Raw genomic sequence first — 15,237 nt, forward strand, 5'->3', positions numbered from 1 at the left:
TATATATATATATATATATATATATAAAACACCCAAGGCATTGCACAGAACAATAAAGGTATTAAACACTACACAAGTTCTACAAATAAATATAAAAAAGACAATTGGTTAAAGGTGACTGGGGACTGCGGTAGCCGAGTGGTTAAGGCCGTCGGACTCTCGGCTAGTAGATCCCACAGACATGGGTTCGATCCCCACCGTCGCCTCTGGACTTTTTCTGACGCCTAAGAGGACCTGTGGCCGCAATTGAAAGAAATTTACAAGGCACTCATCAATAGAAGGAGCGGGATCAGATCTCAGCGACCCCGCATTTGGTCTCAACCCCCTCAAAAATGAGTTTTTTCTATGGAAGAACTCTGGCACACCGGGGGCTCAAATTCACACTTGTGTTGCGAGCCCCCAAAAAATGGAGCCAGGGATAAAGTGCAATAAGCTGTACAGCTGGAGTGCTCAGGAGGGAACTCCTCCAGTTCCTGTGGTGGCATAGTGGTTAGGGTGTCCGACTTGTATTGGCCTTGCTAGCCATATAATAATATTTTTAGGTTTGAATCCTGGCATAGCCCATGGTTTTTTAATTGATAATGGTATGAAAAATGTATGGTAAAGTGGTGTCTCCACTTGCCTACAACACCCAATAGCTAGTTGGGCCTTAAGCCCTCCTGTATGATAGAAATAAAATTAATTTGTTTTACTTAAATTTCTTTTTAACAAACGATCAATATTTTTCAAACAATACAGTAGTTCACGTTATCCCTATTATAAATAAAAAAAACTTTTTGATATGTACAAATGGGTTATTTATTTGAACTTGTCCACTTTGTAACAGCCACGCCAGGGAAGATTCATATCACTTTTTGGGAGTCTGCTCTCTTCTCTCAAAATTGCGGGTATCTTACTTGGGAAAGACAGTCATCTCCAGAGTTGAAATACTGGAATATCTTTCTAACCAAGTATCCCCTTTACTGCTAATTTCCTTTGCTCGGCACTCCTGGAGAGTGAGATACGAGTGGCTTTCAGATATGCAATAATTGTCGTCGCTGTACATATACTTTTACTTTTACTGCTTTGTTTTTTTAGTACTCTATCAGTTCTCAAGAGGTAATTTGTTCTTATTTAATTCTTTTTGGTTTCTTCTTTTTTCTCATATTTCCATCTATTGTAATTCATACACCTGCTATATGTTAATTTTCTCTTTGAATTCTTTTGTTTTAATATTTCTGTATTTGTAAGCTTTATTATGCAGTAAACTCAGCAGATGGGTACTAGCTATGTTTCTTATACTTTGTATCAGTAATTCTATTTTTTGTTTGTATCAATTCTAATAAAGTATTGTGTATTGAATTGTATTGTTATTTATTCACGTATTATAAAAATTTACAGTTGCACACATTCTATTGGAGTCCAATGTGGAAACCCACCAATATTCCTTAGGCACCATTTTAGACTACCTGGGGCTTACCAAATTTTGATACAGACATATTTCCACAAATGAGAACACCATTAGTGATTAATGGATGTGTAGTTCACAAATGAGCTTTTTATTTTTACCATCCATATTTGTACGCTTAAAAATCAAGTCTGGAATCTACACACATTCCAGGGTACTTTAACATTCTTAGCCAATGGCATTTACATGATTGGTATGTGTCGACTAAATATCATATTAGCCTCAGGTCTGATCCAAGCTCTTATAATCCTAAAGGTAACCATATGCCATCAATCTGTCAAAGAATTTCCAGTTAGGTAATTACTAATTAAATGCGTTAGGTGTTAGAACATTGATATGACATAAGTTTAAATATCAGACCTCTGTCCTAAACACAGTCAAACGCTTTCTTCATGTCAATAATGTTGACCATTTTCATTCATAAATCCATGTTTATTTACATTAAAAATATGTATAAATACCAATATGTATAACCAAATATATACAAATACCATTCTGGCCAGCTGCAAGGCAGTGCAATATATGGGACTGGAGCCAAATTGGCAAGGCAAAATAATGCATTTTTATTTAAAATGTGCCTAATTTTTTGCAATACTACTTTTTCTTAAATTTTTGAGTAAGGAGAAATATTGGGCGATGGTTACCAGGCAGGGTGTAAGTTTGGTAGGAATAGGAATTACTTTTGCTATTTGCTATGCGAAATGAGCAAGTATTAGCATGCAGTTGATTAGTTCGGTGAGTAAATTAATGCTTTGCTCAAGAGATTTTTTTACAATGATGGGTGTTATTAAGTTATTATCTCCAGGAGCTTTTTTATTTTTCATGTTTTAATTAATTATCAGTTAATTTCACCTCTTTAGGGGTAGTGCACAATCAGGCAGAGTATGCCTAGTGGAACTATGCCCTGGAGATGGTATTAAAACTAAACACATTATCATCAGAAGCAAGATCAGTCGCACAGGATCCTACAAGCCACATGTATGGGACTGTGTGAGTTCCTTGGGAAAAATAGAAATATAAAATAAATATTCTCTCCAGGACATATAAGACGGAAGGGTAACAAAGAGGAAGCGTCCCCAGCAGTACTAGTAGGACTCCTGAAAATTTCCAAACTGCTAGAAAAAAGGAGCAATTGTCATATGGATAATATTTAAAACTCATATACAGTGGGAAAGTGGGACTCATCCCAAGACAGAGACAAGCAAAAGACTTCATTAAGAAAGTCTCTTCTAAACTTACTACAGACATGCAGACAATACGGGGCCATTGCAGGTCTATTACTGGACATTGTGTACTCAATAAGCTTTTGAAAATATTATCTCTACATAATCGATATCAATCATCAATATAATATTTAAGTGTATTAAAAAATATTTTAAAATACTGGCAGTGGCAGAAAATGGCCTTTGTATATTTTGCTAAGAAGAAGAGGAAACCCCAGTGCATATTATGAATTACTGAGAAGGCTTAATAAGGAAAATGTTTCCTTTTTAAGAACATTAAAAAAAATTAAGATTAAGAAAAAATTAAGTGTAGCGAATGCAGATAAGGATAGTACAGGATAATATTGAGCCTCAATCTTGATAGCGAGGTATACTCACGACTTTTCTAGCACTATTCAAAATTATTCAAAAGGGACATTGTCATCTCTTCTAGCTTTGAGGGAACGGTTCCTCGTGTACATCTTGTCATGGTACAAGCCTTTGATCGAGTCTGGCACCCAGGACTTTTCTCCAAGTTTAAGGCTTCCTCCTCTTCAAACCCTTACCTGATCCTAAGATCCTATCTATTCAATAGCTTTACAGACAGTGTAGATCTTTCCTCTTCCTTCACTGTTGGAGGTAGAGTATCTCATAGAAACATCCTAGGTCTTCTCCTATATGCAGTATACTGTCGATATCCCTCTAAATCTTAACACATTCCTTGCTACATTATCAGATGTCACACTTATCCTTTCCTTCCATTAAAACTCACATGTAGCTACCTCAAGCATCCAAGCCCGTCTAAATGATATCCAACATTGGATCAAAAAATAGTTTAAAGGATAGGTCATCGTTGGGCGATTTACCTTTTCCAGTATTCAAGCCATTCGGATTTTAATGTTATATATGTGAATGTATGTATGTGTATGTGTATTATATGTATATGATTTGTTGTTATTATTATTATTAATTTTTAAGGGCGTTTTAACGGCTAAGGTCATTTCACGCCTAACATCCCAAACCTTCTATCTTAGTTTAGCTATATTCTGAGTGCTATAAAGCTCTGACTCCAAACATTTACTCGTAAACTAATTTATCCTATTGCCATCCAAGCTTTAATTTATCCTTTTAAAATTCTTAATTTGGAAGGCCAAACGTATGCAAAAACCCATTTCAAATCACATATAAAATTTATTTCTGTTATTTGAATTCTGAATTTTTGTTCCATAATTTAAACATTTCCCATAGGCTTGAGTGGCTAATAATAATAATAATAATGGAGTCAGACTAGCAACAGTTTCAGCATGAGTATAGGCTCATCCTTATCTTTTTTATCCTTTTATTCTTCCATTCAAATATGATAAAGAAACTATTACTACATAACAATAATAAGAAACAAAACACAATAACACGTCTTTTTCTTTATCCTTTTTTTTTTTTTTTTTTTTTTTTTTTTGAGGGAGCTATTTTTCTTATTTAAATTGCGATTTTGGGCATTGCAGTTTATTACCCCGCAATTTGTATTTTCTTCCATTTCATTTTTTCCGGCAGCCTCAAAAATTTCTGAAAAAAAAGAAATCTTGCACACACAACTCTCATTCAAACATTAGCAGGCAAACATTCAATGGTTAACAATTTGGGAAAAGGCCTAAATCTCATTATAAATTCCAATAAATTTAAGAAAGCTGAAAAGTGCCGTTCGAAAGAAACACTGGGGACCCAGTAACTCCAGTAAATCACTCGAAAGGTCGAGCGTTTGCCTAAACGGTTGCGAAGCGAGACAGTCGACCAAAATATGTTTTACTGTCAGAATGATACGTTCTCCACTTCGCATACATCGAGGACAAGTTGGAAGGTTGTTGCCTATTAAAAGCCTATTATGGATTAGCCTGATTTGACCTATTCGCAATCTAGAGAGAATCACAAGTTCTTTTCTCTCAAGTTCCTCAGTTGGCCATTTATGTACAACTGGCTTAATTTCTTTCGTACTATCTCTACAGACATTCCATCTTGCCGCCCACTTTCATTTGATAATGTTTTTACTATTAATTTTTTTTAAATAATACAAAATATATCATTTGTTTGTTCGATCTCTAATTGCAGGCAGAAATTTCACACATATATTTAAAAAAAATTACATTCTGTGCCAATTTACAGTGAATGTAATAGTATTTGATTTCTAAATTATATTTTGTATTATTAAATTTTTCATTATTAAAATTTTAATGTAATGAACAAAAATGTTAAACTGGGACTGGATTACTTGAGTCCGCCTACACTCGTGGGTTTTGAAGACTGTCAGACAGTTCCTCACTGAAGATGGTGCACAGACTCAGCTCTAGTCCAATGTGTATTCACCGACTTGCAGACCAACTTCCACCATCAAATGGACCAAAATGTATTAAAAAAAATTGACTATTTACTATTATATTTACCTAAAATTATGGTAAACAAAAATATACTTAAAATTAACAGTATTAAATAAATCTTCCAATACAGAAACACAATATTTTAACATAATTACATATTTAAAAAAATTAAGTACTCAAAACAATTACTTTTCTCGTTGCATTAAATTGTTTTATATGACACTGGACTATATTTTTTGTACAAATTTATAAGCAATTTTTTTTCTATTTATGTATTTTTTTACACAGCCCATATATTCTCTCATATACATTATAAGTCTCTATTATAAAATATATATTGTAATAAGCAGTTAAATTAATGTTTTCATTTAAAAAAAGAGGAAATAAATAAATAACCAAAAATATATTTAGAAATAGTTGAATACTAATATTAAATCTAATGTAAAGTTAACTAATGAGCAAGTGGCAGGGATTCTATATACTGGATTCAATGTTCGGATGAAATTCTTTCTGTAAAAAAAGTTTCTTTGTAGTAGCTAATTAAAACTAATAATAATAAAACAATCTAAATCAGACTTACGCCTATGGAGGGACATATATTGTCGAATAAGCCTTGCAATCTCATGTGCTTGGTCAGTTTGCAGTCTGGCGACTCGTTGCTGAAACAAATTTCCAAGTTTGAGTTCAAGAAATATTGTGCCGCTGTCTGACCTAATTTTTCTAGTTGAGATGATTTCGACATATGGAATTGTTGAAACTGTTTCCTAAAAAAACAAAAAAATAATTAAAATAAAAGATTTTAGATCTGGGTACAAAGATCATTTTAAAATATGACAGACATGATATAAAAATGGACTTACATGTGTTATGATATGAATAAAATGCACTCCTGTTCTGTTCAGTGCAAGTATTTGTTGATCCCCGCTGCGTTTCACTGCAAAGAAGCTCGATCCAAACAATGGCCATTTACTTAATAACTCTGAAAATTGTGTGAATAATTGTTATTGGATTTTCATGAGAATTGTAAACTCAGAAACTCACCTAACAGCATAGATTTGGCTTCTAAGCTTGTCATGTTCTGCACATTTGTCCAAGCTTGCTGAACCATCTGGACCCAGTCGGCTGGTCTGGTCTCTCTGTAACCAAGGACAGTCTTCGGGAGAAGGAATTTAGTCTCTTTTGTACCTGGTGGGTGGGTCATGTCTGCTGCTCTATGGAGAAGTGCACCAAGTTTTCCGATTTCAAACTGTAACAGATTAAATTATCAACAAATAAAAGTCAAACATTTGGCCAATACTTTACATACGATAGTCTCTTGAGGGATATGTTCATTTGGAGTGACAAGAAGGAGACCTTCAAGGTAGTCAGGGGCGATTTGGTTAAAAATGACTTGTACGTATAAATGATTCTCAAGTCGCAATGGAAAATGCCATACAGATCTACAGAAAATAAGATAGAACACCTAAAAAAATAAAAAATATTATTATATTTATCAAAAAAACTATGTTTTTTGCATTTCTTTTTAAGTTAGTGTTACCTGTTGGTTCTTGTACAATTCTGTGGTAACATCTAAAATATACTCTTCTCTTGCAAGAGGCATTGTGAAAGCATCTCCTTCGACTATGCAGTAAAGAGAATACTCTTGGATCTCCATGTGGTCGTCTATTCCAATAAGGGTGCACATTTCATGGATTACATCATGAACTACAGTCGTTGATTTGGTATGGATGACCTAGAACAATTAATTTTTAATGATTAAATTTACTTTAAGGTAAAAATTTTACGTACTGTTTCACTCCCGCCAGGCAACCTATACATCTGTCTCTTTGAGTTACGCCCTGCACTGACTGCTGTGACTTCTTCTACGCTTGGAACGTTTTTTCTTCCACCGTATCTAAGCGTTTTTCTGAGATTTTGTAAGCATACACTTGCAGTACCTATAAAGATTTGTTATTTGAAAAATGTTTTGACTCTTAACAGTTCAAACTAGTATTATTCAAACCGTGATAAGCTCTTCTCTTGTCATAAGCAGCAGTTTCTAAATATTTCACGAGATATGGTTTTAAAGTGTCAGAGCAAGTGAAGTATGCAGCTACGATGCTAAGAAGACGCCATCCTCTCTGAGCCGAGTCCCGTTTGTTCGATGTCGTCTGCTTCATTAATTGACAATAAACCTCATCTCGTAATGGCACGTGTTTGTGGCAATGCTGAAAAAAAATTGAAATGTATCATGTGGATTGCTTTTCTTGACAACGAGAGCCTTACCATTAAAATTGTGTAAACACATTTGACTTCTGTCAGGTCTGGAGTGATGGGCAAATCACCCATGTATCTCATTGCACACTCAAAGCACTCAATTGCAAGTTGATTTAACTCAGGACTTAATTTGAGCAGAGATTCGGTGATTGGTGTTGGTGTGTACTTCACTAAGTCGACCTGTTCTTTCCATGTCCAGTTGCTTCCTTTTTTATGCCCTTGAACTACCTTTAGTGACCCAGTTATATTTCCCTCAGGAGTCTTCAACATTTCAAACCTGAAAGTGATGAAATTAAACAATTTTTAAAAATAAAATTTCAATAAATGATGGATACAAAATTAAGAACTATTGTTTACTTTTCAGGGCTTTTTCTAAAATGATGTATGGCAAATTGGAGTAGGGAATGTTTCCCATCATCAGCAACCTAAAGTTTAAATAGTTTAGTTAGGGAAAAATTAATTTAATATTATTTCTCATTTTAAAATTAATCTTACTGTTGGTGTATGGTGGTTATTCGAAGTGGACGGTGGTGTCATTACTCTAATATCTTGTTGCCAGCCTTTATGATCCATCGGCCTGTTGCGTTCCTCCTATAAAATAGACATTAGTAAAAAAAAATTATTTTCCACTTCCGATCACTTACAATTATTCTTGCTTGGTGCAATTCTCGGTTTATTGTTGTGTTTGCAGTGTCAGCGGCTTCTCTCACAAAAGCGTTTATCAGAAGCTGCAACTGTTTCGCTCGGAATGTATACAATGGGAATCTTTCTCCAGAGCTGAGGACAATGTGTAGAGAGCCTCCTCCTTTGCTCAAACTAGTGTCAGCAATCTCGTTAAGCCTGAAAATAAAAAAAGATAAATTATTATCATTGCGAATCACATATAATATTTTTTCAAACTTACTTAATGCTGTGTACAACTCTAAGATAGTTTGAGTCCAGTTTGGCAAGCCTTAAGGCAACATGGTTTACAGCAACCATTTGAGCTTCGGGAAACTGATGCCCTCCCTAGAAATAGTATTTACTTTACTACTAATAACACTATTGTTCTTACAAGAATTTTTCTTGAAAATGGCATAACACATGCATAAGAATAACAATTATTTATAACTTACAGATAGAGGAAATATTCTTGAAAAATAAATTTGCCAACGCCTGGCCATATCTACAACAGCTCTTTTAGTATTTGCTTTATGCTGTCCAGTTTGATAGTTGGTTATTGTTACTCCGAAATGTTCCAAAAGCTAAATAAATAAAAAGAAAACATCACATATATCACAATAATACCGTAATACACACCTGGACCATGTCGGCTCTTTCGTCCTTGCTTATCCGTGGTGTCTGCTTGGTCAAAGAGTCTTTTACAACCTGACAATAGACCAAGTGGAGGACTAGTGGGTTTGAAACGGTTTCTTTTGGAGAGAACACCTCCTTTCTAACATTGAGCTTCCAAGAAACTCGGTTGTATGTGAAGAAAGCAGCTGATGGTGGAGGGTGGATTTTCGTGTTGGTGTTGATCTCAGGCGGGGTCGGCAATACCGGCAGGGAATCGACAACTCCTAAAAACTCGCCACTTTCTTCAACTAAACAAAATATTTTAATAAGTTTTTGGCCTTTGGTCATTAACAAACCAATAAGAATAAATTTACTTTCAATCTGATCAGAATGAGGAGTTGTGACCTGATCGTTAAATATTTGCTGGTCTTTAAAAATTTCCCTCCTTATCGGCTCAATAGGTGCTGGTGGAGGATTGTTTCTGAAAATAAACATTCAATTTAAAAATGAGTTTTTTATGATAATCATATTATTTTGTTTTCATATCAGTTACCCATGGCTATGAGAATATAAACTACTCGTCCTTGAAGGGGTCAAAGGATGAGGGGCAACAGGAGGAGGCGGTGGTCGCCAAGTTGGTGCTTTGTCCACCTAAAGCAAAATTTAACTTATTTTTGGTACTTTTCAAAACTTTAAAAAATTAAAAAACATCAAAGTTGTTGAATTACCTGAGGTCTTCCTTCAGAGGCTTGAACGTTTCTATCATCTTTTGTTGCAGTTCTTGTATCCACGCTGTCTATACTTCCCCAACGTCCAGCTGTGCGAAGTTCAGTTAGTTTTTTGTTATGAATTTATAAGAATTACAGTTCTTACCTAGCTGATGCTGAAGAAGGTTTCTTCGGTCAGAGTCGAGTTTAGCAGGAGGGTTCATGTTGGGCAGTGGCGGTGGTGGTGCTCTTGAACTGGTAGACCTCAGGCTGTGATTAGCAGTAACCATTTCTAATTTGTGCTTCATTTCATTGCTAATCCTCAATTTGCCCACACTGCCTGGCGATGGTCTCTGTGCACCAATCTCAAATGTCCTAGAGTTAAAATAATAAAATATAAAAAAAATTAACAAATTATTTCCAATTACAATAAAGGTAGTTGGTGTAAGCCATACTTGAGCGAGTTTTGCACTTTCTGATTTTGCTCTTGTTTGGGTTGATGATGTTGGTGGTTGTGGTTGTAGTTCTGACTATGATTCTGATTGTGATTATTCACTGGTAGGTCTTGAATTTCAAACTCTTCCCATTCAACTCCACCTCCTCCATCTTGTTCATTTACATCCTAAAATCAATTTTTATCTCTTCAGAATTTTCAACAAGTTTTTATTTTAAATTAATATAAGATAAAATAAAGTTGAACCAACTTAAATTAATTGGTGTTAATACACCAGAATTAATATTTTCACTATATTGTTAAATTAGAGTGTTAATGTTTTGTAAATGTGAACAATCGTGGAGGAAGACTGTCATCATACTGAAAACAGAGCTTTATGGAAGTCATGTACCAGCCATTAAAAGGTCTCACTCTAGTGACTATGCTTCCTGTCCATTACAATTGTTTTTAACACTAAATGCCATAATTATACACCAAAGAGGCACAAAGGAAGTTTGCAACACTGCTTAAACCAAAAAAAAAAAAAAACACATTACAATTATAATAGCTTAATTTTGCTTTATTTTGTCCAATTGTAAATGCATTATAAAATATTATTTAATAAGTATTAATATGTTTCTTGTAAAATAGAACAATCTTTTTATCATTTTTTTTTTAAATTCAACCTAATAGTTTTTACCAATTTTTGTAAAAAGAAATGTTATTGTGTGCAGTTATTATTTTATTTTTTATTTTTATATCGCCTTATGAAATAAAAACTCACCTGTGAATGTTTTCTCCTTTGTTTCATCTTGAATTGGAAAAAGGAAGGGGTGTCAGGGGAATCTTGATCTTTTGGCGGAGGCCACCTCCATTTGCCAATCCTCACCGTTTTTGCCCTCCCATAAGGGTCCATAAACGGCCTTACGTCACTTGGATCTCCTTGTTCTGGTGGCGGAGGAAGTGGTGGTGGTGGTGGAACATTACTCTATAAAACAGAAAAAATTTCACCTATTAATTAGATCTGTTTTTTAAACAGACATAGAAAAAATACAAGAATTGTTTTAAATTGACAAAGCATACCTTCGTGGGTAAATCAGTCGAGGGTTTCCTAGTTTTCAGCTCTGAGAGGACCGTGGTGAAAGTTTGGTGTGGGGAGCCAGAACGGTGTACCTGTTTAGTAATACAATAGTAAATATTACAAAAATTATAAATACACACGAACTGATTCATCTGTAACAATCACTAAATCATTTGAATCTTTTCTAGTTGACATACTCACTTGTGCTTTTGTCGTCATCGGGGATGATTTGGTTTTAGGGGGTGACTCATTTGCCCATCCTTGTCCTATTTCTGATGTTCCGTTTTGCTAAAGAAACAAAAAGTTTAAACTCTGAGAGTTTCAACTTCGTTTAAGCATTATTTACTTACCGCTGGCTGTGGCTGTTGTAAAAGCTGCTGAAGGGCTTGGTTTTGAGCCAGAAGTTGCTGTTGGATTTGAAGATTCTGTGCCATGGCAGATTGCAAGAAAGCTCGTTGTAGGTTTGCCTGGTAAGCCATTATATTTGGATCAGTCGAATTCCCTTGTGTAGGTAGAGCAATACCTGAAATACAAATAATTCATTACTTTCCGTATCAGCTCCCAAGTTAGGCTCAAGATGCTACTGACATCAAGGCCATTCCAGCCTTCAACGCATGCAGTTTTTACTTTCAAAACTTAACTTAATCTCTCTCTCTTGCTCATTAATTTTTATTTGCATACTTTTCACTCAAGTAGAGCTATTCCTCTATCACCCTTTACACATATAAACAATTATACAAACAATACCTAGCCTATTATTTGTTTATTTTATTATGTTATTAATCAATCATATTGACTTATTATTTATTTTATTGTGTTATTAATCAATTGACAAATTGATATTCTGCTGTTGATGACCTTGTACCACACACACTCATTCACGCATATAAATACTTTCTCATGAAACTATTACAGCTACTATAACCAAACTTGGTATATATTCAGTACAAGAATACTTGAAATTAAAAACCCTGTTTACTCCTAAAATCAGAATGGGGATTCAAAGATTCACTGCTGTATTCTAACACAATTTGTCGATCGGGTGGCATTCATACTCGCTCCCTATATGGAGCCAGGAATGACAACTTTCAATTAAGTGGACACATTGAGCAACCTTTCTCCTGCATGCTGGACACATATTTGGGCTTTGGCCCAAAAGTATGTGTCTATGTGTTGACCACATATGGCAATAAGGTTAAGATGATCTTGCTTCTGCAGTTTCTTCAGAATCTTTGGGGACCATCTACCAATTGTACTCTTGTCGTGCAAGAGCTTCTCAGACATCCCAGTCCACAGATGCTGCCACATTTTCCATATTCTTTAATGCTTATTTAGCATCAGTGGGTTGGATCATGATACTAAGGCCTGGAGTGTGAATCGCCCCGGCTTTTGCTGCATCCTCTGCACATTCTTTGTCCTCCAACTTGAGTGGGTTCAAATACTGAGACAAACACTACCTTTTTCTGAGGCACTCCAAAGATAGGATTCCTCAAAAATCTGTCCATTAGGGGGAATCATGGGGATCCTACCACGAGTCTATGGATGTGCCAGATCGCATATAGTTTGGCAGTGTGCAGGTGTAGAATAACAAAGTGGACATTTCTCCGCTGTACACAGCACAAGCCATACCTTCTCCAGTCTTGGACCCTTCCCTGAAGATGAAGCAAAAACTGGATATCTTGATCTAAGTTCAAGGAGCTTAGCAAGGTATAGATATGACAGTTGTTGATTTGGCCAGGGTCACCAGATTGTATCAGACAAGTACAGCTGAAAGGACAGGGCAGTCGGCCTGTATCCTAGCCCGAGTACCTTTGCCAGTGTCGTTTCAGCCTGCTTGAGAGATTCAGCAAAGCGAATCCCAAAGGGGTTGTTTTCAAGAACGAAGTCAATCGTAGACATTCTTGTATGGGCATCCCAGGACCATGTCAGCTAAAGGGTGGCCCCTCTTGGCCAAAAATGCATTACTATAAATAATCCATTATATTTAATGGTCTGATTGACCAAATTACTTCTTTCAATTAATTATTCTTTGTATAAGGTCTTGGTTGAAATGAAAAAGCTAGTGTCACGAGCGGGATTTGAACCCACGACCTTCGGCTCGTGACACTATCTTTTTCATTTTGACCAAGACCTTACATACAAAGAATAACTATAAATAATATTGTATCATTATCATGTCCAAAAGATATAAACAACCTGAATAAACAAGAAAACCCTTTTGAAAATCATTTTAAGCCAGAAATTGTGATTTCATGAAAAAAAATTATATATGAAAACACTCAGTCGACATATTTTATAATTTTCAAAATAAACATGCAACGGTATCAATAAATTAAAAACATTTACAATAAACAATTTTAAAAATTAAGTTTAACTGATTAACTACATTCAAGGGAATCAATAAAATGCTATTACCACACAAAAAACAAAAATATTCTTATAATAATAATAATTATTGTTGACAGTGGATATTGATCTAAAAGATGGTGAACACATGTTGAACTGGCACTGAATTTCTTACTGGGTCTGTATTTTAGTGGGTCTGAAGTTCCTCACTGAAGATGGTGCAAAATCAAAACTTGTTTGAATGACATTGAAACACGCAAGTGAGGTCAGACCCAGTAAGTGATCTAGTGTACCTGCTCAATAATTAAATTAAATTAAATTAAAAAGAAATGGCAAGGTGAATTTTTTCTTGCTTGCTTATATTGTTAGCAATTAGTGAAATATTTAAAAATTAATTTTATGTTTTTAGTGATAATGTCATAGATAATGTGATAAATAAGTCAAAATATGCCCAACACCATTATTTAATTATAAATTTCTATAGAAAATTGGAACAAATAAAAAGAAGAAGAGAAGGAAAATGCAAGACTTGCCTTGCATGTTGTACAATGGTACCGGCATAAAATTTCCCATGGAAGTTGCATCCGCTGAGTATCCACCAGGAAAAGAAGGAGAATTTCCATTTGCTTTGCAGTGAATAGAAACAAAAAAGTGAGAAGGTGAGAAGGTGTTTCATGCTGAAAGTGTTGAATTGGCACAACTTACCCGTAGGATTGAAGACAGGAAGAGGTGACATCATGAGAGGTGCCATTCCCGGGATCACTGGCGGCGGCGAGCCAACTATTGGTGACAAGTTGTATCCATTTGATGTTGGATGTTGATTCGGATTTGTGTTCTGATAAAATCAAATGTGAATATTTTTGAAAGTAAAGGTAACAAATAAAAAAACAAACCTGTTGGGTTCCCACACCTCCAACTCCTTTACCACCTCCTTTAATCGACTGAGCCAACTTTGAAGAATCTAAGTGAGCCTCTTTGAACAGTGGGTCATAAATATCATTCAAATAATCATCTTGAGACCTGCACACAAAATATTTATAACAATTCAAAAAAATTAATTGTAAAGCAATGTGCATTCTGTACCTGATAGTGCCTCCTCTGGTAGATGGTGCTAAAGACCTAGCATCCGATAACCCATCTAATACTGGATTAAATAAATCATCGAGAAACTGGTCTACATCACTAGCCTGAGAAGGAACCCTAACGCGCCTTACATGAGATGCTAAAAGAAAAAATAAAGTCAACCATCATTCTTTCCCACCTTCAAATATGATATTACCAAGTGAAGGAGCTTCACTTGTATCAGACAACGCTGAACTTTTAACATCAGATTTGTCTCCAAATCGTCCTTCAATATGAGCTCTGCTTGAATGTGATCCAGGAGCTGCTTTCTTACCAGTGTACTGAGATTTTATAAATCTAAAATACATTTACATAATAAAAATTCATTACATTATAAATTAAAAATAAAATATTTTTAAATAGGTCCTTTACCTAGGATGTCCGCGGATATAACTTCCTCTATCATCTTCACTTCTTGTGGCCACCTCCTGGAAATCGAACTCTAATTGGTTGTCAGATAATAGGACATCAGAAGAAGCTCTGGAAAACAGTTTAACTGTTAATTACAATTTTCAAAAACAAATTCTTGAAATATGTACCCAGTGAGGCTGTATTTTCTATTATCTCCTCTCTGGCTAACCGATTCCATATTGTCTTCTTCATTTTTGTCCGTGGAGGCTACTTGATCTGACTCTTCGATTCTTTCCATTGAATGGTACCTATCATTCAATCTGCTATGGCTCAACCCTAGATTGTCCAGCTTTGATGTTTGCTTGACATTGTTTGTTATGACCTTAAGGAAAGCAAAAATATTTTGTTATTAAAAAAGAAAAAGAAAAATTCTGCACATATAATTTACTTACTGGAGATAGTAGATTGTCAAGTGATCTTGAACGTCCGGGCTTATCAAAGTAACGATCGTTGAGAGCAGATTTACGTGATAGTCCAGATTCTGTAGTATGATCCCTTGAAACAGATCTAACTTTTGGCACAATCTGAAAACAACATTTTAGATGTTAAAAGATGACATTGTCTATACTTTAAACAAAATATCGAGAC

The 15,237-nt window shown here is 35.1% G+C and overlaps 1 protein-coding gene across 2 annotated transcripts in view; it reads right to left on the reverse strand.

Moving 5' to 3' along the window:
* Positions 1–5,402: 5,402 nt before the first annotated feature.
* Positions 5,403–15,237, reverse strand: part of LOC106666161 (unconventional myosin-XV) — a 65,078-nt gene continuing 55,243 nt past the window's right edge. For both annotated transcript variants that reach the window (XM_014393123.2, XM_014393126.2), the window contains 32 exons: positions 15,042–15,173; positions 14,778–14,971; positions 14,611–14,718; positions 14,396–14,535; positions 14,200–14,338; positions 14,010–14,136; positions 13,822–13,951; positions 13,650–13,742; positions 11,121–11,293; positions 10,972–11,058; positions 10,773–10,862; positions 10,474–10,677; positions 9,712–9,878; positions 9,423–9,631; positions 9,278–9,366; positions 9,103–9,200; positions 8,924–9,030; positions 8,574–8,857; positions 8,390–8,518; positions 8,179–8,282; positions 7,919–8,114; positions 7,770–7,865; positions 7,632–7,699; positions 7,284–7,551; positions 7,021–7,225; positions 6,807–6,955; positions 6,556–6,750; positions 6,325–6,480; positions 6,060–6,264; positions 5,879–5,997; positions 5,599–5,782; positions 5,403–5,528 (listed from right to left, as the gene is read on the reverse strand). In XM_014393123.2, coding sequence (XP_014248609.1) covers positions 5,506–5,528; positions 5,599–5,782; positions 5,879–5,997; positions 6,060–6,264; positions 6,325–6,480; positions 6,556–6,750; positions 6,807–6,955; positions 7,021–7,225; positions 7,284–7,551; positions 7,632–7,699; positions 7,770–7,865; positions 7,919–8,114; positions 8,179–8,282; positions 8,390–8,518; positions 8,574–8,857; positions 8,924–9,030; positions 9,103–9,200; positions 9,278–9,366; positions 9,423–9,631; positions 9,712–9,878; positions 10,474–10,677; positions 10,773–10,862; positions 10,972–11,058; positions 11,121–11,293; positions 13,650–13,742; positions 13,822–13,951; positions 14,010–14,136; positions 14,200–14,338; positions 14,396–14,535; positions 14,611–14,718; positions 14,778–14,971; positions 15,042–15,173 — 4,668 coding nt within the window. In that variant the 3' untranslated portion in view covers positions 5,403–5,505. The remainder of the gene's footprint in view (positions 5,529–5,598; positions 5,783–5,878; positions 5,998–6,059; positions 6,265–6,324; positions 6,481–6,555; positions 6,751–6,806; positions 6,956–7,020; positions 7,226–7,283; positions 7,552–7,631; positions 7,700–7,769; positions 7,866–7,918; positions 8,115–8,178; positions 8,283–8,389; positions 8,519–8,573; positions 8,858–8,923; positions 9,031–9,102; positions 9,201–9,277; positions 9,367–9,422; positions 9,632–9,711; positions 9,879–10,473; positions 10,678–10,772; positions 10,863–10,971; positions 11,059–11,120; positions 11,294–13,649; positions 13,743–13,821; positions 13,952–14,009; positions 14,137–14,199; positions 14,339–14,395; positions 14,536–14,610; positions 14,719–14,777; positions 14,972–15,041; positions 15,174–15,237) is intronic.

The sequence above is a fragment of the Cimex lectularius genome, unplaced genomic scaffold (genome assembly GCF_000648675.2).
Source record: "Cimex lectularius strain Harlan isolate CLEC.00 unplaced genomic scaffold, Clec_2.1 scaffold5, whole genome shotgun sequence".
NCBI classification, from domain to species: Eukaryota; Metazoa; Arthropoda; class Insecta; order Hemiptera; family Cimicidae; genus Cimex; species Cimex lectularius.